The 23,517-nt window shown below is 36.0% G+C and overlaps 1 protein-coding gene across 1 annotated transcript in view; it reads left to right on the plus strand.

Moving 5' to 3' along the window:
• Positions 1–10,489: 10,489 nt before the first annotated feature.
• The window catches only part of GPR149 (G protein-coupled receptor 149), a 63,467-nt gene continuing 50,439 nt past the window's right edge, over positions 10,490–23,517 (plus strand). The window contains exons 1-4 of the mRNA XM_021685963.1: positions 10,490–11,329; positions 11,366–11,506; positions 12,441–12,633; positions 17,802–18,259. Coding sequence (XP_021541638.1) covers positions 10,490–11,329; positions 11,366–11,506; positions 12,441–12,633; positions 17,802–18,259 — 1,632 coding nt within the window. The remainder of the gene's footprint in view (positions 11,330–11,365; positions 11,507–12,440; positions 12,634–17,801; positions 18,260–23,517) is intronic.

Consider the following 23,517-nt stretch of genomic DNA (forward strand, 5'->3'; position numbering starts at 1 on the left):
AAAGAAAGAAAGAAAGAAAGAAAGAAAGAAAGAAAGAAAGAAAGAAAAAAAGAAAAAGAAAGAAAGAAAAAGAAAGAAAGAAAGACATCAGGCTTCAATCTAACAATCCTCTAAGGAGATTCTAGGAATCCGAATCTTTAAGACAATAAAATTTTAGTATAAAGAGAGAATGGAGGAGTACTGTGAAGTATTTTAAAGAATTTTACTATTGAACATGAGTGCAACATAGGCTCTCTGCTTTCACCTGAAGCAAATGAATTCTTGAGTTCTATATGTTTAACTTGGGTTTCATTATCATTATTATCTTCAAATTTTACTTTAAAGTATTTATTAGGGGGATTTCCAAAGATAATAGTGAAAAGGATTTTCTACTCAACTCTCCCCTATAAAACTAAACACCCCTCCCCCCAAAAGGGAGAATGAAAAATAGAGAATAAAACTCCATCTTTAATGAAGGTGTCCAAATCAGTAAGTTTTGTATTGAAGGTGTTGGGAAGAGGACAAGGCAAACACATGTTTCCATTACTAAATTAATTAAATGAGGAGGCCATTAGATGGCGGTGGCTCTAAAGTCATCATGGCCTACATAAGCAAACCAAAATCTAAACCTGTAAATAGCTCTAGGCTTGGAAATGGAAACCTAAGGACAACCAATTACAAACAGCCAACTAGGCTTTAAGATATAGTCAATGGATCATTTCCTTTCTTTGCTTCCACACCTTCTCTGTATAAGTAGCTACGCTAGCTCCTCTCAGTGAAGCACTCTTAACCACTTCTGTTTTGGGGCTGACCAACTCAAATCAATTTTTGCTAAAATAAAACTTTTAAAACTTTAAAAAAATTTATTATGCCTTAGTTTATCTTTTAACACTATAGTTCAGAGCAGTTATACAAAAGTCTATGAAGTGCTGTATCTTAAAATAGAGAATATTATCTTCTTTTTAAGTGCCCAAGGATCTTTCATAAAAATGAACTAAATATTATACAACCAAGAAAACCTAAATTCATTCTAAATTAATAAATAATGTGGGTCATTTTCTCTTATCCAATATAATACTACTAGAAGTATGTACAAAATATTTTTAAAAATCCATCTGGAAATTAAAATGAAAACTCTTTCAAATAATTTTGGATCTAAATGAAAAACAGCCCAAATTGCATATAATTTGTAAAATGATGATAATGAAAGTAATATGAATCCCTACATTCTCCTTCATCTCCTCTCCTGTGTTGCTCATTCTATGCAAATCTGCTGCCCATTCTATTAGGAGGCATTGAAGAAGACTCTAGTATTCACCATAGCCAGGGCAAAGCCCAAGGAAACAATCAAAACCCCAAACAGAAAGCTATTCATTTTCAAGCAGCAGGTAAATCTTATTGAGATTAGTAGGACTTGTCATTGAAATTAGAATAAGAGTTTAATTTGGTAGTCATTCAATGAAATAAACATATCCACAAGGTTGGAAATGAAGGAACAAGATTAATTTGAGCTCAAAAGAGAAAATGGTACTTTACTCCAGAATTATTCTTCCATAGACAGCAAAATATTCACAATTGGAAAAAACATCTGGTTCCAGCACATACAAATACTTCTGTTCTCACTCCAAATCAGAACCTATGAGATTTAGCTATAACAAAGCATAAATTTTAAAAAATAATTTTATATATATATTTTTTTAAGCATTCACATTGCTAACCAAAAGCAAATGGAATTAATCAATTATTCAATCCAAGAAGTTAAAAAATACAAATAAATTGATTTTTTTAAATTAATGAGTAAAAGAAGAAAAACAGTAAATTAGTAAATAAATCCAGAAGCTGGTTCTTTAAGTAAAGCAATAAAATAGATTACCTACTACAATCTAATCAAGAAAATAAAGTGCCAAAATAAAAAATATTCAAAATGAAGCTTAGAAGGAGAGAAATAGTCAGGATATGGGAAAGTCATAAAAATCATTGGAGAATGATTTGCTCAACTCATGCAAATATATTTGAAAACCCAAATGAAATAAATTCTTTTTCTTTTTGTCTTTTATTTCTATACCCCAATCCCACTTCCCTTACTCCTTAGGGATCCAATGTGTTTATTTACAATACGGTACTGTTAGCCATTTCAAAGAGATATATCTGAACTTTCATGTTCATTGAAGCAACATTCACAACAGCCAAGATGTGGAAACAACCTAAATGTGCCTTGGTAGATGAATAAAGAAAATGTGATCTAGGGCGTCTGGACGGCTCAGTCAGTTAATTGTCTGACTTTGGGTCAGATCAAGATGTCAGGGTCTTGGGATGAGCCCTGCAGCTGGCTCCTGGCTCAGCGGGGAGTCTGTTTGTCCCTCTGCCCCTCCCCTGCCGCCCCCGCCCCCCCCGCCCCCACTCCTGCTTTCTCTTTCTCTCTCTCTCTCACATAGGTAAATAAAATCTTTTTTAAAAAATGTGATCTATACATATAAGGGGATATTATTCAGCCTTAAAAAAAGAAGGAAATTTACCAATATGTGACAATATGAATGAATCTTAAGGACATTATGCTACATGAAATTAGCCAGTTACAGATGAAGCTACTACTTTTAATAGACATTAATCATCTTTTGTTTTTCTTTGGTTTTAGCAATTATAAAAATATTCTTTCCTTTTGTAATCTCTCTACAAACCTTGTCCATGGTATTTGTTTTTTTAGCAGAAATACTTAATTCTTAATTTTAATGTAAAAAGCTTCATCAAAGTTTTCCCCTTTTGATTTGTATGTGTTCAATTTTAATTAGTAAGACCTTCACTGCTATGGATTACAAAAGATCTTAATAGTTTGCCTTTTACATTTAACTCTTTCATTTATCCCAAGTCACCTTTAAATGTGGTACATGGTCAGGATCCATTTTTATTTTTCTCCATAAAGTAAGCCATCACCTACTCTATAGCTCATCCTTCATGGGGACATGTTTGTAATACATGTTGTCAGATATGCACAGGCCCATCTCTGAACTCCCTGTTCTGTTGCATTGGTAGTTCATGTGTTCTTGTACTAATATCACACCACCTTTAGAGCAATGGCTTCATTGCATGTATTATTTCTCCTTTATAACACTGACTTGGCTATTCACAGCCCTCTATTCTTACAAATAAATTTTAAGTTATTTATTGAGTTCTTTAAAAAATTCCATAGAATTTTGATTGGAAATGCATTGTACAGATAAATTTAGAAAGAATTTATATCATTGTGATACTCTGTCACTTTACCCAGAATCGTGGGATATCTCCTCATTTATTTAAATCATCTTCTTTAGGCTTCTGTTAAAGTTTTAAAGTTTTTCCTAAGTAGAGCTTGAGTTTTATGGTTAAATTAATTCCTCAGACACTTCATGATTTTTAGTGCTTCAAGGGCTGAAATTATGAAAATAAGTATTTTATTACATTTCCTAGTTGGTTAGTGCTACTATTGATTTTTAAAAATTGATCTTTTGCCCAACAGATGAATTTTCTTTTTAGTTGTAATAATTTGTCTGTAAGTTCTTTTGCTTCCTAGGTTTATGATCATATCATTTACACATAATACTGATTTTCTTTCTTAACTTCCATCCCTTCCAAACTCTTGTTTGTATTCCTTTCCTCATAACATTGGTTAGGACCCCCAGAAATATGTTCAACAGTAATGGTAATAGTGAGCATACTTGTTCTGTTCTTATTGGGAGACAATTAACCATGCATATTTCATGTTTCCGATGTCTTACAAGCAGAGAACTAACTGCCTTTCTATATTCTCTTTTCAATGATGTTTGTATCTAAAGTAAAAGTCAGGTTTGCTTACAGCCTTGGAAGAATAAATAGTGTCTCCCTCCAGAGTGAAGGGCAGGCATAGTTACTGACCGTGATAAACTATTTGTATTTCCTGAGCTAGTTCAGGGTTTCTCCCCTGTAACACAATCTCTATTGTGTGTGCAGGTGGTCATTTGGCCTTCTACGTGTTACTCTGTGGAAAGTTGGGCTTGGGAAGCTAACACAAGAAAATATTGATATTCTACTGCTATTGCTATAATAAAACTCTTTATTTCTGATCCAGGAATCCCCTGTATTTTGTCATGAAACTGTAGTAAGCTAATTTATTAGCTTGCAAGTAGGGTAAAATCTACAAGTATTTGTTTATAATAGCCCCAAACTGACAACAACACTAACGTCCATCTCCGGTGTAATTGATAAATTATGGGATATTCATAAATATGGAGTATTATACAAAAGAAAAAGAACCACTATATTAAAAAACATGGATAAATCTCACAAACATGATGTTGAGAAATGCAGCTAGATACACAAGATTGCATACTTTATCTTTCCAAGGAAAACTAGTTTATGATTATAGATTAAAAGTCAGGACATTGGTGACTCTTGGGGTAGGGGAGAGTAGCAACTGGAAGGGACACAAGGGGGGCTTCTGACATTTTGGTAATGTATTTCTTCACCTAGGTGCTATTTACACAGGTGAGCTTACTTTGTGAAAATTTATTGATTTACCATTATGTTAAGGGTAGCCAAATATTATTTGTATATATTTTTTAAGATTTATCTATTTATTTTAGAGAGAGAGTGTGCATGAATGAGTGGGGGGAGGGCAGAGGGAAAGAATTTCAAGCAGACTTCTCACCGAATACAGAGCCCAAGGCAGGGCTGGGGCCGGGGGCCAAATGTCCCTGCTCCTTCTCATGACCCATGAGATCATGACCTGAGCCAAAACCGAGAGTTCGACGCTTAACCAACTGAGCCAGCCAGGTGCCCCAGTATTTATATTTTTATTCTACAGAATGCGTTGTCATTCTCAATCTATTCAACAGCTTCACACAGTTTTACATAAAAACTCTCCTCCAAATATTATCTTTATTATATGGCTAGCGGACCTTACATAACTATCATAGTCAAGGTCCTTGCCCAAAATGAGTAAACACTGAGTAAGCAGCAACCCTTAATAACAAACCTTATTTCTTTCTGTAGCTAATCTACATTAGCATATTACATATAGTAACTTTCATCATTCATATACTAACATACATTAACATACATACATACATACATACTACCAAATTTTGTCTCATCCAGGGAATAGGTTTTAAAAAATCATGCAATTTTCCATTTGAGAGACCTTTGAAACAATCCCCACAAATATTAAGGGGAATTTTTGGGTTGACAGTGTATTGAGCAGGTTTCTAAAGATTAGATTCATGAAGTTAGTCTCTGACTTAGAGCCACATTAAACTATGCCCTTACTTATAATTCTTAGATAATATTAAGTGTTGTAGGTTTCTGACAAGACATTGAAAAAAAAGAAAATAAATCATAGCATTTGGGCTCTCCTATGATGCCAAATTGCTAGTCACTTTTCTGGAAAACCATCAGCTAAAGCAGAATATGCATGTTTTTATAGAATTATATATACATATACACACAATAATATATATTATAAATTTATATATTTATTATATTTATAAAATTTAGATTTTATTTATATATTATATATGTGTATGCATATATATTGGATACTTTATGAGATCTTTCATTTGAGTTTTGATGATAAGTTAGTAAGAGTTTAAAGCTGGGCCGGTCTTCTAAAATGTTTTGCTTGCATAACAGTGTATTTCTAGAAACAAAAATATGTTATACCTTCATGATTAACTTTATTTATGATACTTTTTAAATTATCATAAAACAAAACTAAATGTTTCTATTTGGTCCTGTGGTTACTTTTTTATTCCTAAAACCCCATATAGTGAAGGATGTTACTCTGCCATATTCAACTAGAATTTGTTATGCTGTTTTCTACTCTTTCAGGATTTTCAGATACAAATAATGTGGACATTTAGAGAAATTAATTGCCTTCAGTGCTTTGCAAAGGTATAATTACATCAAGGACTTCATAAACTAAAAGCCTAATGAAATTATTGCCATGTAATTCTCTGTAGGTTGTTTTATAGGCTGTAATGCTATATTCGGTATATGTGTTAAAGTAATCAAAGCAGTAATGGGACTACAATAAGTAAGTCTTCACTTCAACTGTTCTGGTATAATCATAATTTCTATTTAAATCAATATAAATGTACATTATTTAGTAATTTAAAGACAATTTAATTTACATTTAATTACATTATTAAGTATTTTAAACACATAAGACTTTATTGTAAGTGAGACAGAGGAAGGAGTTTCACTCACAGGAACTGAGTAAATTTTTTTAAGGCACGAAGGAGCCTCTTACAACTCTTTCTTCCTGGTCTACTAAAAGTTATACTGGTTATTCGGGCGCCTGGGTGGCTCAGTTGGTTAAGCGACTGCCTTCGGCTCAGGTCATGATCCTGGAGTCCCGGGATCGAGTCCCACATCAGGCTCCCTGCTCAGCAGGGAATCTGCTTCTCCCTCTGACCCTCCTCCCTCTCATGTTCTCTGTCTCTCATTCTCTCTCTCACAAATAAATAAAATCTTAAAAAAAAAAATTTTTTTTTAAAGTTATACTGGTTATTTGAAAGTACTGAGTGACTTTTTAATTTTTTTTAAGCTCAAGAGAATACTGTAAAGAAAATGAGATTATGGCTAAGGGGAGGGCTTACAACTTTCAAGAAAGTCATATATATAATATATATATTATATGTATAGATGCATAACATATGCATATATAATATATATGTATTATAAAATATAATGCTTGGCAAAAGGTTGTTTATAAATTAACATTTTGAAAAATGAAATATTTCAAACATTCTGTTGTATATATATACAATGGAATATTATGCAGCCATCAAAAAAATGAAATCTTGCCATTTTGAACTACGTGGATGGAACTAGAGGGTATTATGCTAAGCAAATAACTCAACCAGAGAAAGACAATTATCATATGATCTCACTTGATATGAGGAATTTGAAAAACAAGACAGAGGATCATAGGGGAAGGGAGGGAAAAATGAAACAAGATAAAACTAGAGAGGGAGGTAAACCATAAGAGACTCTTAATCTCAGGAAACAAACTGAGGGTTGCTGGAGTGGAGGGGGGTGGGAGGGATGGGGTGGCTGGGCGATGGACGTTGGGGAGGGTATGTACAATGGTGAGCGCTGTGAATTGTGTGAGACTGATGAATCACAGACCGTACCCCTGAAACAAATAATGTATTGTATGTTAATTTAAAAAAAGAAAAAAAAAAGCAACTCTATGATAATCAACATCCACTGGAAGTGTTTCCAAGCATGAGGTGCTAAAAGGGATAATTAGAAAATGTATGTCTGTTGTAATTTAGAATGCAGAGCCAGATTATGATTTTTAAATCTGGTTCCACCACTTACTGTGTGGGGGGCAATAGTATACCTAAACATATTAGGATGAGCTAGGTTACCACCCAGTAAAACTTAGCCCCCCAAATCAGCTTACACAATAACTTTTACTTCTCACTCATACAAAGCTTATATTGGTTCACTCAGATCTCCAGGGCAGCCATGATCCTTCAGTTGGCCCAAATTCAAGGCTGCTTGAATCTACACCATCTTCACATTGGTAAGGGCCTGCATCCCATCATAGCAGGGGCAGAGAAAGCATGGTAAATCCAGGCATCAGGTCTTACAGGCTTCCCTCTTTTATTTTATGACAATATTGATTACTGTGAAGTAGGCAGAAAAGAAAATTAAGATAAAGTTAACCTGATTTTAAAACTGTATCTAATTTTAGAACTTGAAAGTGCCTAAAAATACTCCCATCAAGCCCCCTTATTTTACAGATGTGGAAACAGACACAGAAACAGAAGAGAAAGTATAATAATTTTTGCCTGAGATTACAGAGCCAGCAATAGCAGGGTCTGAAGTTCACATTCAGAAATCCTTCCTAGCTCCCTACTGACTGCAATTCTACCACCAACCTTTGGAAGTGTGCTAACATTCTTGCCTCTTCTGTCATATCCTAGAGACCAGGGCAACAAAGCGGTTAGGTGTCTCTTTTCCAAATTTATATTGTATGGAAAACCCCAAACTGATGGTAGTAATAGAGGAAATGTCTCCAGGCCTCAAATGATATTGCAACAGTTATTATCAATTTCTACTAATTGTATTTTAACAGTGTCATATTTATTGTCCAATTCAACTGAAAATCCAGGATTAAATAACATATTGAAAAGAATTTTTTTTTGCTTATAGGAGGAAAGAATAGGTCTCAGAAAAGACACAGAAGAGCATACCACAGAACTTCGAAAATGATTTTAAAAAGAAAGTCCCGTTTATCATTTTGTGCTTTCTGAAGCAACATTATTTTAACATGAATTTATCCCCAGACTCTTCTAACCCACACTGCACTGCAAGGTCTATTACTATCAGTAGGGAGAACTGGAGTGCTGAGCTAGCTGGAACAGGTGGGTTTGGTTTCCATTTGCTGAGCAAAGGGGAAATAAAACAACATGTCAAGATAAGCAAATTGCCTACTGTATTTACTGATGGGTCTGGCTGGCAATGACTAATACAATCACTTTCCACATGAGCAGATTCAGGTTTAAAATGTAGCTTTAGTTACCTCTAAAATGAAAGGAATGATCAGAGTTCTATTACCACTTCCATTCACTTAGATCATTACCGTATCGATTTTTTCCTTTCCCTTCCCTGCTTTCCTTCAGACCCCAGCACTGTATGGGGAAAGGCACACTCAGCTCATGAGGCTGAGTTGAGGAGGAATGCTACCCTAAAGCATCCTGGGAAATGCCTGGCCAGAATTGAGACAGGGACCATGGGAACAAGCCCCAAGTGAAAAACATTATGCACTCGGGACGCTTTCTGTTGGTTGTTATTGTTACACTGTTTCTTTTACAGAGCAAAACTGGGATGCGCTCCATATACAAGCTGGATTTGAAACAGAGGACCCAGGCTCCCAAAAGTACGGAGGAGCTGTTTGAGTAGTCTGCCAATATCAACCAATCAGGATGAGTCTCCTCCAACCAATCAGGAAGAGGCCCTTATTTTTATTTTTTATTTTTTTCCTTTCCCTCATTAGTATATTGGTCTGGGTGGGAACTTGAGAGGTAACTCTCTCTAAGCTGGGCCTCTCCTACGTTGGGGAGGCTAGACTTAACTATTCTCTGTTGGTGGTGTGTCACCCCTCTGCTCAAGGCCCGAATAAAGCCTTGCTTGTGCCTTTTTTTGCGGGGCGTCTGGCCTTGTTTCTGTTGTCCGGCTCAAATATCTGACTCCGGTAACAGAACAACTGTTGTCTGTTACTTCTTTGCTACGTATCTCATCTTGGAAAACTGACAATTTTTTAATGAGTTCAGAGATTCAGTTATTGTACGCAACACCCCAAATACTCTGGTTAAAAATGTTTTTGTGGGGTAAGCTCCCTATAGACCCTACATAATGTCATCTGACTTTAACAACTAGGAAACATTATTTATTCAAGTGGCAGCTTGCTTACTGGACGACATTGATAGGAAATAGTTACATGCCTAAAGCTAGTATGGCTCTGCTAAAAGATTCTGCAAAATTTTGTTTAGTGTAATGATGAAGACCATTATGACATTCTTATTAAGTACACTATATATTTAAAAAATAAACCTGGTACATCCTATTCTTTTAAAACTGGCACTGAGACTATTCTTCCTCTAAAGCATTGTGAATCAGAGAGGTCTAGATAAGAATAAAAGCAATCTCTTAGTGGAGTAGCTTAGACCTCTCAAAGATGATATTTGTCATTCACATCAAGTCTGAGCAAGTATCTGGGCTAGTTTTATATGTCAAAACCACAAAGGAAGGCTTAGCAAGGACATTGTTTCTTGCTTTGCATGAGGCAGCTGAGAAGATGTACATCATTTTGCTCATACACTGAACTCCCCTCCCTTTTCGTTCCTGCTTCTCTCCTGCTTGGAGTTGACTCCTCCTTCCTGCAGCTCCGAGGATCACAGGCTGATTGAATAACACAGCGGTTTGGTTCGAGGGGGAGCTGTGCTCAGTCTCTCTCTCTCTCTCTCTCTCTCTGTGTGTGTGTGTGTGTCTCTCCTTTTTGCTTGTGTGTGTCTCTCTCTGAACCCGCAAAGCTGAAACCTACCTGATAATCTTTCTGCCTTTGAATCCAGCTCTGGAACCAAATGCATCGCTTTACTGCTCTTAAAAAGTGAATAGAGTTTGATTACCTCAAGCTACAAGAAGGACATAAAAGGAGCCAGACATCATTGTTTTTCAATCTACCTGAGGAGCTTTTTGCTTTTATGCCAGAAACTTAATGGTTTCAGGAGGAAGTTTTTGGTTTGTTTTTAACTGGAATGTTGAAAAGTTTCTTATTGATGCTTTAAATGGAACCCAATTTTTAAATATGGGTTGAGTCAGATCTAAAGGAGACATGCCTGATCATTTTCTGCTGGACTGACGGGGGAACATCTAGAGGGAAACTTGGTGGGAGAGAATGAGATCCGATTTGCAACCAACAATCATGCTTTATTTTGAGAATATTTACAGACTCACTGAAAGGGAAATTAAATATTAACCAAAGACAATGTCTGGATTTTCCAGTAACTTATCAACAAATGACTCTAGCGTGTGGAAAGAAAATAATAATTCGACGAACCTTTTAAACCCGCCAAGAACTTCAAATATCTATCTTTTTTGCCTGACATGCTTAATGACTCTTGCAGCCCTGGTGGGCAGCATTTATTCATTAGTTTCCCTGCTGAAAATGCAGAACAGAACCGTTGTGTCCATGCTTGTGGCTTCCTGGTCTGGGGATGATCTCATGAGTGTCCTGTCGGTGACCATCTTCATGTTTTTGCAGTGGCCAAACGAGGACCCTGATTACTTTCAGTCTCTGTGTACCACCTCTGCCTTACTGTATTTATGCCAGGGCCTCTCAAGCAATTTGAAGGCGACTCTCCTAGTCTCCTACAACTTTTACTCGATGCACAGGGCTGTGGGGAGCCAGGCAGCCTCCAGAAGATCCGGCCAGGTGCTCGGCGTGGTGCTGACCGTATGGGCAGCCAGTCTGCTGCTCTCCGCGCTCCCGCTATGCGGCTGGGGCACCTTCGTGCGTACGCCTTGGGGTTGTCTGGCGGACTGCTCCAGCTCCTACGTGCTGCTCCTCTTCGTTGTGTACACTTTGGCTTTCGGACTCCTCGCCGGCCTCTCGGTTCCTCTCAGTCACCAGTTATTGTGTTCGGAGGAGCCGCCGAGACTCCATGCCAACTACCAGGAAATTTCCCGCGGAGCTTCCACTCCTGGGACCCCTCCAAGCAGGGGGAGAGTGCTTTCCTTGTCCCCAGTTGATGCTCCCGGCCCTGCGCTTCGGTGTTCTGGGGGATGCTCTCTGAGCTCCGACACTGTATTTGGACCGGGTCCACCAGTGAGGGCACGGCCCGAGCAGACGCCGGAACACGAGGCTGCCGCTGTGGTTGGAGCCCGCAGGCGTGAGAACCGGGGGACTCTCTATGGCACCAGGAGCTTCACCGTGAGCGTAGCGCAGAAGCGCTTCTCTTTGATCCTAGCGCTGACAAAAGTCATCCTTTGGCTGCCCATGATGGTAAAAGTGCAGTTGCTCAAGCGCGCGGGTGTGTGTACCAGACAGTGTGAATGCGTGTTGGGACTAGCGTCCCTGGTTGGGAGAGTCCCCAAGAGACGCGCAGTTAAGTCCGCTTCCAACTGTGGCTCGCTCGGTTTTAGAGACGCACTTGGGAGGAAGGCAGCTCACGGGTAGAGCTGGTTGGCTGCGAAGCCTTTGCTACTAAGTGCTTCTCGTTTCAAAATTGGGGAGGGGGGCAGGGAGCGCTTTTGGGCGCGGGAGACAGTTTTCCTAGATCTATCGTGGCCAAGGGTGTTCTTGTCTCTTGTAGCAATATCTGGGAATATTCAGAAAAGAAGGGAGGTAGTAAAAGGGTTTCCTAACCACCCCCCCAATCCTCTGTCATCCCTTTCTATCCACTCCATTTCTGTCGAGTAAGGACTCCGCCTATCCTCAGCAGGGAGAGAGATTGGAGAGGCACGATCAGAAGTAGAAAGAGAAGAGAGGGGGCCAAATAGGCTTTTTGTTCAAGCCTTCAAGTGGGAGGCCAGTTTTGACTTGGGAAGGTGGCACCCTGCTGTGACAAGCAGGCTGGGGGCAGGGGCCGGGGGTCCAGGGATGTGTCAAAGGCCATCTGGAGTACCAGGTGCAGGTTTCCAGTTTGCCTGCCTGTTTTCCTGGTAGCATCCCCAGCATTTTAAATTGTGCTTCGGAAAGAGACCTGAGGTGGCAGGGGGCACAGACCAGGCACCCAGGAGTGGAAACCACCCTGTGGTCTAAATCATCAGGGCTCATCCCAAGGGATCTCAGTGGTGCACCACCAAAACAGGGCTTCTGGCTCTCAGGCAGGAAGGGAGCCTGGAGAAGGTGGGGTGGGGCAGCATGCTTGGGGGAAAGCCTTCACAAAGTGGACAATTTTATCCTGGGATAGGTCTGAAGCTCTTTGCCTTTGCAGATCCACATGATGGTTCAGCACGTGGTGGGGTTTCAGAGCCCTCCCTTCGAGACACTCAGCTTTCTACTAACCCTGCTGGCCACCACTGTAACCCCAGTGTTTGTCTTGTCCAAACGCTGGACCCACTTGCCCTGTGGCTGCATCATCAACTGTAAGCAGAACGCATATACAGTGGCATCTGATGGGGAAAAACGTAAGTCCTTGACAGTGTGGAGGTTGGGAGCAATAAGCATACAAACACAGAAAAGTGGTCTGTTGAGAAGTTGTCTGAGTAGGGAATGACGAATCCAAGGACAAATATAAATGGTAAATAAAGGGAAGAAATTATAATGTGAAACAATTCTTAGCACAGTGTTGGGGTAAGTTTTAAAGGGGGCAGGTTTAAAACAACTCTGTGAAGTGCTTGTACATTGAATAATTATTTTAGGGAAGAAAGGGATAGACAGAATTTATTCAACACAGCATGAAGTCAAAAAGGCCCTTAGATGCTTAGATATCCACCTTAGTTCTTAGCCCAGAGTAGAACATAAATTCCCTTCCCAAGTCTACATAAGAAGCCTGCATCTGAAAAGAGATTAACTCTTTGAAGAGTTAAAACACATTATATCATAGCCCATTATTATTTTTTTATTATGTTATGTTAATCACCATACATTACATCATTAGTTTTTTATGTAGTGTTCCATGATTCATTGTTTGCGAGCCCATTATTATTTAATGGAGCAGAATTTTTATTATTTTCCTTCTTGTATACTTCCAGGGTTTTGGAAAGTTTTCAAAGTAGAGTGCCTGAAAACAGTTCAAAAACAAATTTTAAGGGGGGCCTGGCTGGCTCAGTTGGTAGAGCATGTGACTCTTGATCTCAGGGTCTTGAATTTGAGCTTCACATGGGGTGTAGAGATTACTTAAAAATAAAATCTTAAAAAAAAAAAAGACAAGAGGAAAACAAATTTTAAGTGCATGCTTGTACTTCCAGAAAACACAAAAAACTCTCGTTTCAGGAAGGGAAAAGGTGGAGAATTTGTCCATCTATGTTTATGTATGAATATAGCCATCCTAGTTACATTAAACAGACAACAATAACAACAAAAAACTATATTCTAAAGAGTATACCTAGAACGGGAGTGGGGTCAATTATAAAACTCTCTAGAGTGTGATTGTTCCCATACTGACAGGAAAAGTTGAGGAATGACCTTTGTATTTTGACTCTACCAGGAAGAAAAAGGATATTAGTTTGTCATTCCAGACAAAAGATAGGATGTTCTACCATTTAATGTCTAAAAATGCATTAGTGTATTCTGAATTAACTGTTTCATTAATTGTCCTTTGCTCAGAATAAGCAAGTATATTACTCTTCAACAGAGAAAAAAAAGGTAAACAAAATAGTTCATCTCAGACTATTTCAGAAGTATAGAAACTGGAGAATATGAAAGTATATTCTGCAATCAATTCTCAACAGGGTTATTTTATAAACATCAATTAATCATGAACTCGTCATTTTCCATGTATTGATGACATTTAAAATTTAATGTCTAGGTATTTTTCAAATGATCAGGAGAGTTCTTTAGTTTTAAGGATGCCATAAAGTTTTATTGTTAAAATTCATCTATGTCTTTAAAATAAAATAACCATGGAACTTATATAACAATTATGTGCTTCTGGAGATTTAATATCTAGAACAACAGTGACACAGAAAATTAATAATAAATCCTTTGAGCCACATAGAACATATATAAAAATCATTAACAAGCCTGGAAGTTCTAACATTCTATCAAATGTTAACATTTTGCCACTGAATTAGTGAGCCAGAATTGTCTTATAGTATTTAAGATTGTGAGAGAGACAATGAAAGTCCAATGTCAGAGAAAATGAAAAGTCTTAGTGAAGTGACATAGGGCAGTCATTTTTAAGAAGTAAAGGATACCTATTATCAGAGCTGAAAACAAAGCAATGCAACAGACCTATCACTGCAAATGGTCTAGGAAGTATTCTATCTTGTACTGCACAAGATGGAAGAGCCTATGGCAGGCTGACAGAATCAATAATTACAGTAATATCTCACGTTTGAAGTTAAAATCACACCTTTCAAGATCAAAATAATATTTTTCCTCTAAAATTTCCATTGCTCTTATTTGTATTTAAAATCTCAGGGAAGAAATTCCCTGAAAAACATAGGTTTATAAAAAGAGGCATGGCTTCAAAAATCAAACATTGTGAGCAACGTTAGTTTAAAATGCCTGTAGTCCAAATGGCTCCATTCTCTTATATGATCCCAGGTTCTGCCATAGGGAAATTCTGAGAACAAGAATGATATATTTTCACTGTCTGAGAGAAAACACATCCTATATTTTCCTATTGCTAGGATGACACGAGAACAGAATTTCAAAATCCCAAAAATGTTCATCCTCAGGTAGGCAAGTGCCTGATCAAGTGCCTTGATTCTTTGGGAATATGGCTTCAGTTTTACATTTAGGCTTTTTCTCTTTAACAAACTAAGATTCCCCCTTTTACATTCTTTGCAAGGGAACTCCAGAAACAAGGAAGCTTCCTAACTCATATCTGCCATAGGTTCATTTTGCAGATGTAAATATAATTCTACATCTCATTCTTAGTGAATGGAAATGGAGAGACATGCAATCAAAAGATGCATGTCAGTAATGGGAAATAAATTGCAGATTAATAATTCTCTCCTGTTTCCAACATTAACCTGTATTACTAGTGTCTCAAAACAAAAGTATTTAAAATAAATGATTTTAACACAGAGGTCTCAGGTGGAAGACATATGGGAAGGATATGGTTTTCACACTCATTTTGTTTGCATGAGATGATGTTTTCTTTTTTAATTAAACAGTTAAAATATTTTCAATAAAATCAGAAACTGTTTTTATTTTAAATAAAATCAAAGTATCTGCTAAGTGACGTATTACTCTGAAGAATTATTTATTTTTATAAGCTGATATAATTACTTATGTTTAAAATTGCAATTAGCAAGATGTGATTAAAAGCAAAAGACTAAAGCTAATTCATGTTTCATCCAGGGTTTAGCTTTTCAGAACAAATACATTACATTTATTTATTTATTTATGTTTGCAAGTATAGTATAGACTTCAAAAGATCCCGACTGTATTCTGACAGTCTTTAAGTTTCTGGTAAGTTATTAGTCAAACATTGTCAATTGTTATATTGTTATAACCTATTATCTCCATTAGTTACCTCAGTCAGAATTTACTTTTAGCTCTCTCATGGGTCTAATTATCAGTAAACCAATTTCACATACAGATTAGCAACTCGAATTCTGGAATCAGTTGCCTTTTAAGTTCAAATCTCTTTACCAGTTAAGTAATCTTAAGTAGGTTTCCTCTACCAGCCTCAGTTTTCTCAACTGTAAAATAGAATCAATACGCCTTTTATTATGTAGGGTTGTTGCTATGTTAAATGACATGACTTACGTGCATAACTTAGCCCTGGAGTCCTCCTCTTCTCCATGATGTCCAACACAATTGCACTTCCTTCTCAGAGCCTACCTCAGACTACCTCTTGCACTTCATGACATGGAGGCAGATTCTCCATTGATAGTCTACACACTCCTTCAAAAACATTACTCACTTTCGCTTTACATATTTCATAATCATAATACACAGCTAATAAAATACATTGTCACAGACATCAATTCTATTGTGTTATATGATAAAATTGGGATTTATGAGTTTTTGTTTGCTTACTGCCCTTGAATTGGCAATTTGCCACTTTTTTAGTTCCTTCAGCTTTCACACCACTGAAGTAAGTTAAAAATCCCAACTTAATTTTACTGGACTACATTACTAGAAAAAGTAAATAGAACTATACATAAAAGTGTATAGAATATTAACATATGTTTCTACTTTTCCAATTTCTTTGGACAGAAATTCTTGTTTGTGTTCTGGCTCAAACAATGACTATTTTGGCTCAAATAATGAATGATACCTATAAATTCTATTTTCAGTCAGCAGAATTGCTTTGTAAATCTTCAGTTCTGGGAAAATTTCAGTAATAGAATCAGCATGTGAATGGCACTAGGATATATTGTAGGATGAATCAAATTTTATCTGTTGTTCCCACAGAAATTTTATAACTTTTCATAGATTTTTCCACCAAGGATAGCTAAGTCTGGTATATGACATAGAGCTATCTGAGAAGAAAAATACTTTGAAATGAGCCATGTTTTGAAAGATGAAAACCAAAACATTAAATCGCATTTTGTCTATCACCTTGATGTAACTTCATTTTTTTTTAAAGATTTTATTTATTATTTTTTAGAGAGCAAGCGAGAGAGAAACAGCATGAGAGGGGAGAGGGTCAGGGGCAGAAGCAGGCTCCCCGCTGAGCGGGGAGCCCGATGTGGGACTCGATCCCAGGACTCTGGGATCATGACCTCAGCTGAAGGCAGACGCTTAACCATCTGAGCCACCCAGGCGCCCATAACTTCATTCTTAATATATAAAATAATCTAGTATTTAATGACATTCACACATAAAAATTATATCATTTTCTTTCACATTCTCACTTGTTATTCTACTAAGACTTTGCACCATATCTACCAACTAGTAGTACTATATTAGCATTACAGTAGCATTACATTTCGCTTGGCTTAAACCATAAAAAGTTTTATGCATTCCTGCTAAATTCATCTTGTAATTAATCAGGTTTAGAGACATGCTATAAAGTGCTTTAGATCACAGAAATATAAATCTATTCACTATTTTTTACAATTCATTCCAAATTTATTTGTATCAGAAATGAATATGTTATTTTAAGAAGTTTGAAAACTATTGCAACATTTTCTAATTATTAATGTATGCATTTATAAACATAAATGTCAGGAGTGGCATACATCAAAATATTTAACATAGTCATAACTGTTGGTGATATTGTCAGCTGTCAGCTGAATAACTTATATAATATTAAAACCTTCTTAATAACTTCTAGCAAAATAAAATTTATAAACAATATCTTTTATCCCCAAATAAAGAAATGTACAGATAACTGGTACACTGAAAAAGCTAAAACTAAAATGAATATATGTGAGAATTTTTGAATTTATGGTTAAATTTTTGTTCATTAAACTGCTTAAAAGACTGCAGGGTTCTTGGAATTGTATGTATTTTAAGCCCCTCATTGTACAAGTGAGAAAAGTTAGGCCCAGAGTGATAAAACACCTTGAATTGATAAGGTATAACTGCTTTGCATAATTCACAGGAAATGAAGATAGTTTTTAAATTCTTAATAATCAGTTTGACTGCACTTTCCTATTTTTATTCACCATATATATCCAATTGTTGTTTATATCTACCTTCCTAACCATGGAACTTTGTTTTTACTTAGCCAAGAGGAGAGGCTTTGAATTCAGTCTATCATTCCAACGGAGTTATGGGATTTATAAAATAGCACGTGAAGATTACTATGATGATGATGAAAATTCTACATCCTATCACAATCTCATGAATTCTGAATATAAAACGACAAAGGACTCTCAGAGAGACACTTGTAATATCTTCAATTCCATAAAAGTGGAAATCAGCACCGCACCCTCTCGGGACAGTTCCATACTAAAAGGGATCAACAAATACACGAATACTGACATTACAGAGGCTAAGCAGGAGTGCCACAGTGAAAAGGGCATCGATCTACTGCTTTCTGAAAGAACAGGAGATGATATTAACTATGAAGAAACCACCTTTTTGGAAGGGCCAGAAAGAAGACTTTCTCATGAGGAGAGTCAGAAACCAGACCTTTCAGACTGGGAATGGTGTAGAAGTAAATCAGAAAGAACCCCTCGTCAGGTACAGTAAAGGTTGTTCTTTCTGTGAAATTAAAAGTGAGACCAAATATGATAGGCATGAAAAAAATGATCAGATGTTTATTTCATTCAATCAAGTCCAAGGTTAATTTCACTTGCTTTGATTTATTTCCATAATATTAAATTTTATTTCAAGGTGTTCTTTGAGGGACTTTAAAATTTTTTAAATTATACATTTTCATTCAAAATCTGTGTTTTGGGATTGACAGAGTTAAACAGGTTCTTTGAAAAGGCTCGAGCTTTCTAATTTAACGTCAAGTAATCTGTCTAAATTCAGACTAGACTCTCAGAAATTGTTTCAAATTAGTTAACTCGTAAGTTTTATTTTTCCCTCTCCCACCCAAAAAGTATTATTCCACATGTGCCCAAGGGAAGTTTTCTTTATAAAGGCAAATATTTATACAGCTAGTGGTGGGGAGGGTAGTCCTGCTGCAACTATACTAGACAGCTTGCCTATTAATCTTGCTAGAACTAGTCCCTCCAGTACTCAGCAGGAACAAAAAAGAGCTATTCCAGAATATACCCAAGTGAGCCTTTGTAGGCTCTGCTAAATGTCCTATCCTTTTTAAGGATAGAAGAATGGCTTTATGTTTTATAAAACTGAAAGAATTTGCACCTTAATTTTGTCCCATTTTCTCCTAGGTTCCAGCCTGCCTAGAATGATGAGGGATACTTCTTATTTTGTTGAAACTGTAGTGTGATATTGATGTGAGATTGTTCTTTACTCCAAACTCTCATATCTGGCTATTAAAATTGCCCTTGCTTCCCACACTACTGATTTACTAGGGAGAGGAGCCTTTTTCTGCAAGATTCAATGGAAATCAAAGTCCATTTGTCAAAACAAAAACATAATTCCAAAAATATGTGCAAGGAATAATGCATTCATTAATCAAAACATGACCACATATCACCAAATATGAATATGGCCAGAATACTTTGAGACCTCCTTTATTCTCAGTGATAATTAAAGCTACTAGTCTTACTCTAATATCACCATTTAAAAAGTAAGTTGGATAGGGGCGCCTGGGTGGTTCAGTCAGTTAAGTGTCTGCCTTTGGCTCAGGTCATGATCTGAGGGTCCTGGGATTGAGCCCCACCCAAAATGGTACCCCAGCTAAGAGGAAAATCCCTACAGTTTCATCATCAATTTATTCCTGAATAATCTAAACCTCCTGGTTTTCTTGCACTTAAAAATTGTTAGGTAATATTCATGACAAAATGGTGTGTGTGTGTGTGTGTGTGTGTGTGTGTCTATGTATGTATGCATCCCGATAACTTGCAACTACCTTGGTGTGCTATTTCTCTGTCCCATCCCCATGCTTACCCCTTAGGGATTACACCTATCCTGAATATTGCTCATGCTTTTTAATTGCTTTATCACAAGTGAGTGCATTTCTAACACAATATATTATTTAGTTTTGCTTATTTTGAACTTTCTAAAGATGGTGTCATACTGTACCTAATCTTCTGGGACTTGCTTTTTTCCCCACTCAACATTTTTTTAATGTCTTTTGTCAAAACACTGGAAATTATCATCTCAAATACGACAACTTATAGCCCTCATTTAAAAGTTTGATTATAGTTTGGAGAGTATAATCAATTAACTACCCTAGAAACTTATGAAAGGATCAGACACTTTATACTGTATTATGAGCATAATCTATATATAGATTTTATAAATCAAAAAAGAAAATGATATATAGAAGGCACAAAATTTTGATCAATCCAAATCAAATACCAATTAATACCTTTCAACTACAAGGATTTGCTTAAGTATTAATATTTTAATATCTGTGAAGAACAAATAGTTCAGGAAATTGATCTAAAATGGTGCTTGTGAAAAAATCATTAGTAAAAAAATAGAGAACATTCGGGAAAGATAAAATTTCTATTTTCAGAGACTAACTGAAATTAAATGAAATACTATTATAAATTTTCAAACAGCAGTAAGAAATCCTTAAATTATAGGCTGACGTTATTGATATGACTTGCCTTTAGCAAAACTGCCACCAAACTTGAAGTTTAACACGTAACCCAAATACATTTAGGGTTGAAAAGCTTATGAAAACTCTTCCATGACCAAAGACAGGTTTTCATCTGTAACCTATCCTTCACCAGCAGATATTTCATGGGAGTAGGTGGTGACTTAGAAAGCACTTTCATTTCATCCTTTTCTCCCAAGTACCTTTTTTGCTCTGAAAGCAATGTTAACTTATGTATCCTAAAGTGATATATTAAACTGCAGTGGACACTACGGTAAGTTTATAAAAATACTATCTCTTCTGATTTTCTATGGTTGTACTGTCAAATATTTAGGCTCTATCTATCAGTTCATATTTAAGTGCCCTACAATTTATAGTGTGTATTCTTTGTTCTTAGGGTTAAAAAAAAGCAGGTTTGATTTAAAATAAATATAGTGAGCCTTATTTTGACAATACACGTTGCTTAATTTTTTATTAGAGTTTATGTTAGTAAACAAATTCTCAGTGTATTTTGTTGGAAATCCTGGAAGAAGTGAAAGCATCCGATCAAGGTTAAGGTGTAAAAAAGATGGTCATAGAATGGCTTCAGTAGGTTTAAATGTGTGATCCAATAAAATTTATCAGAGTTGCAAGTGGTTGTAAGACTGAAATTTAGTGTTAAACTTAACCACACAATTACTTCATTTTGGATCCCTAGTAGGTAGAATCCTAAGAAGTTCACTTTTAAAATATTCATAAAAAATAGAAATGTCAGCACTCTTCAGTTACAAAGTTTTAATATGGTAGCCGTAAGTGTGACTGTCCCTCAAATGAAATAAGGATTTTCCAGAACCTAAAAGTTTTGTCATCTATGAATAAAGAAAATTGGACTTATAAAATAATTTGGTGGCTTGTGGGTGATCACTCTAATTTTCTCTTCTAATATAAAGCCCATCAATGAATTCCATTTTCTTTTCTTTTAATGTGTTGTCTTAAAGCTCTAGAAACTCATTTGATATAATAAATCAGAAACAAAGATATGCTGTAACTATGCCACTTAATCCCTTTTATAATCCTATCATCAAAGCATCTGAAAGCTGAAAGGTCCTCCACCATGCCAGTAGAATACAGAAAAACAGAGTCTGAAACAATCCTCAAATGAGAGACCAAGCAGGGGAAAGTGATGACATTTGAATTAGCTACACAAACCACTTAGCATAAGGATGAATAAATAAACAAGAACTAACTTTAAAGTCACCTGAGCATCAAAGAAATTTTATTCTCATTTTAAGAAAAATGTTTTAACTATTTAAAAATAGTTTTACAAAGCAAAGTTGTGTTTGCTAGCAGAGTGAAGCAGCAACATTGGTTTCTATAGCTTTTAAATATTATTATTTCTTTAAATAATTTTCATTAAAAACTGGAAACCAAGTCAAACTAGATTATTTTGGGTTCTTTACATTAGAGCTTCTCAAATTTTACTGTACAAATAAGTCAAATGGAGATCTTGTTAAAAGGTAGATTGTGACTGAGTAAATCTGAGGTGGGCTCCAAGATTCTGCATTTCTGACAAACTCCTAGCTGACTCTGATGAAAATAAAAAGTCCCATCCCAGACCTAGAGTCAAAATCCCCAGTTGGTTCAAAAGCACATTAAAATTTAAGAAGTCCTGCATTAGCATCTAATCCCTAGGAGATAAATACCAGTTTAAAGGGCAGGGCAAATTAATTCCTTCCATTTAATATATGCCTTGTAAAATAAAATAAGACTAGAAGAAAATACTCCAATACAATAGTCTCCCCTTATCTGTGGGGGATATGTTCCAAGACCCCCAGTGGATGCCTGAAACTGCAGATAGCAAAGAACCCTATATATACTATGTTTTTTCCCCCAAACATACCTAGATACAGTCTAATTTATAAATGAGGCACAGTAAAAGATTAATAATAATAACTGCAATGATAGTAATATACTGTAATAAAAGTTATGTGAATGTGGTCACACTCTCAGTTTCAAAATATCTTATTGTACTATACTCCCCCTTATTGTGATGATGTGAGATGATAAAATGTTATATGATGAGATGAAGTGAGGTGAGTGATATAGGCAGTGTGATGCAGCATTAGGCTACCACTGACCTTCTGATGCTATCTCAGGAGGATTATCTGCTTCTAGACCGTGGTTGGCTGTGGGTAACTGAAACCACAGAAAAGTGATACCTGGATAAGTGAGGGAGCTACCTGTACATATTATCTCTTACCTCTCCTAAAAACAGTGCATCTTCTCTTTTCATTTTTAAAAAAGTAGACTATTAAAAATTAAATCAGGCATAAAATATTAGTGTTTCCTGTGACATTGTTAACTTAATAACTGTAAATGCTTAAACCTATTCTCTGAGTAATTTTTGACATTTTAACTGAAGTGACCATAGGAGAAAAATTCACTTATCACCTTCTATTTGTAGCCTGAAGGCAGTCATTCTAACACAAATGACTGTCTGGAGTATACATATTTTATATTTAGCTATATCTATTTGTTAGAGTGGTTAGTTCATTACTCACTGTTACACTGCTTTCTTTTTTTATAAACATTTATAACTTCTATTGTTTTGTGATTATAAAGTAATATAATTATTGTAGAAAATTTAGAAATTGTTGATACGCAAAGAAAAAACACCCAATTCAAACTACCCAAAGTTAACCACTATTTACATTTTATCATCTAAAACTTCAGGCTCTTTCCCATGCATATATTCTTATTTTTGACAAAAACAGGATCACATTGCATACACTCTTTTGGAATCCACTTTTCTTTGTATAACAGTATAATTTCCACCTGCTTTAAATTGTTCAAGCACTTTTTGAGATTATCTGGTACAGTTTAGAATGGCTGTTTGGAGTGCAGCTGAAAACTCATCCATAAATGTAAATTTATCATTAGACAGATCTAGGAAATGGGTATATGTATACTCATGTACACATCTATATTTCTGTAACAGTTTCTCTGTATCAATAATTTAATACCATGAGTTTGCACTAATACCTCCAAGTCCAATCAAATACCATTGATTCATTCATGCCTTTCCCTTTTCTTATTTGTTACTTATTTTTCTGGCAGTGAGACAATTGGCTCTCACTCTCCACAAATGTATTTACTTATTTGCTCAATCCTGGTATACATATAAAGTAGTTTTAGAATTGTGAACCTACACTCTTGTGGGGAAAAAAAAAAGTACTGACTAGAGTATAATAGTTGGGTATAGTTCTTTTCATCTTTAAAT

Source organism: Neomonachus schauinslandi, chromosome 1 (assembly GCF_002201575.2).
Source record: "Neomonachus schauinslandi chromosome 1, ASM220157v2, whole genome shotgun sequence".
Taxonomy (NCBI): domain Eukaryota; kingdom Metazoa; phylum Chordata; class Mammalia; order Carnivora; family Phocidae; genus Neomonachus; species Neomonachus schauinslandi.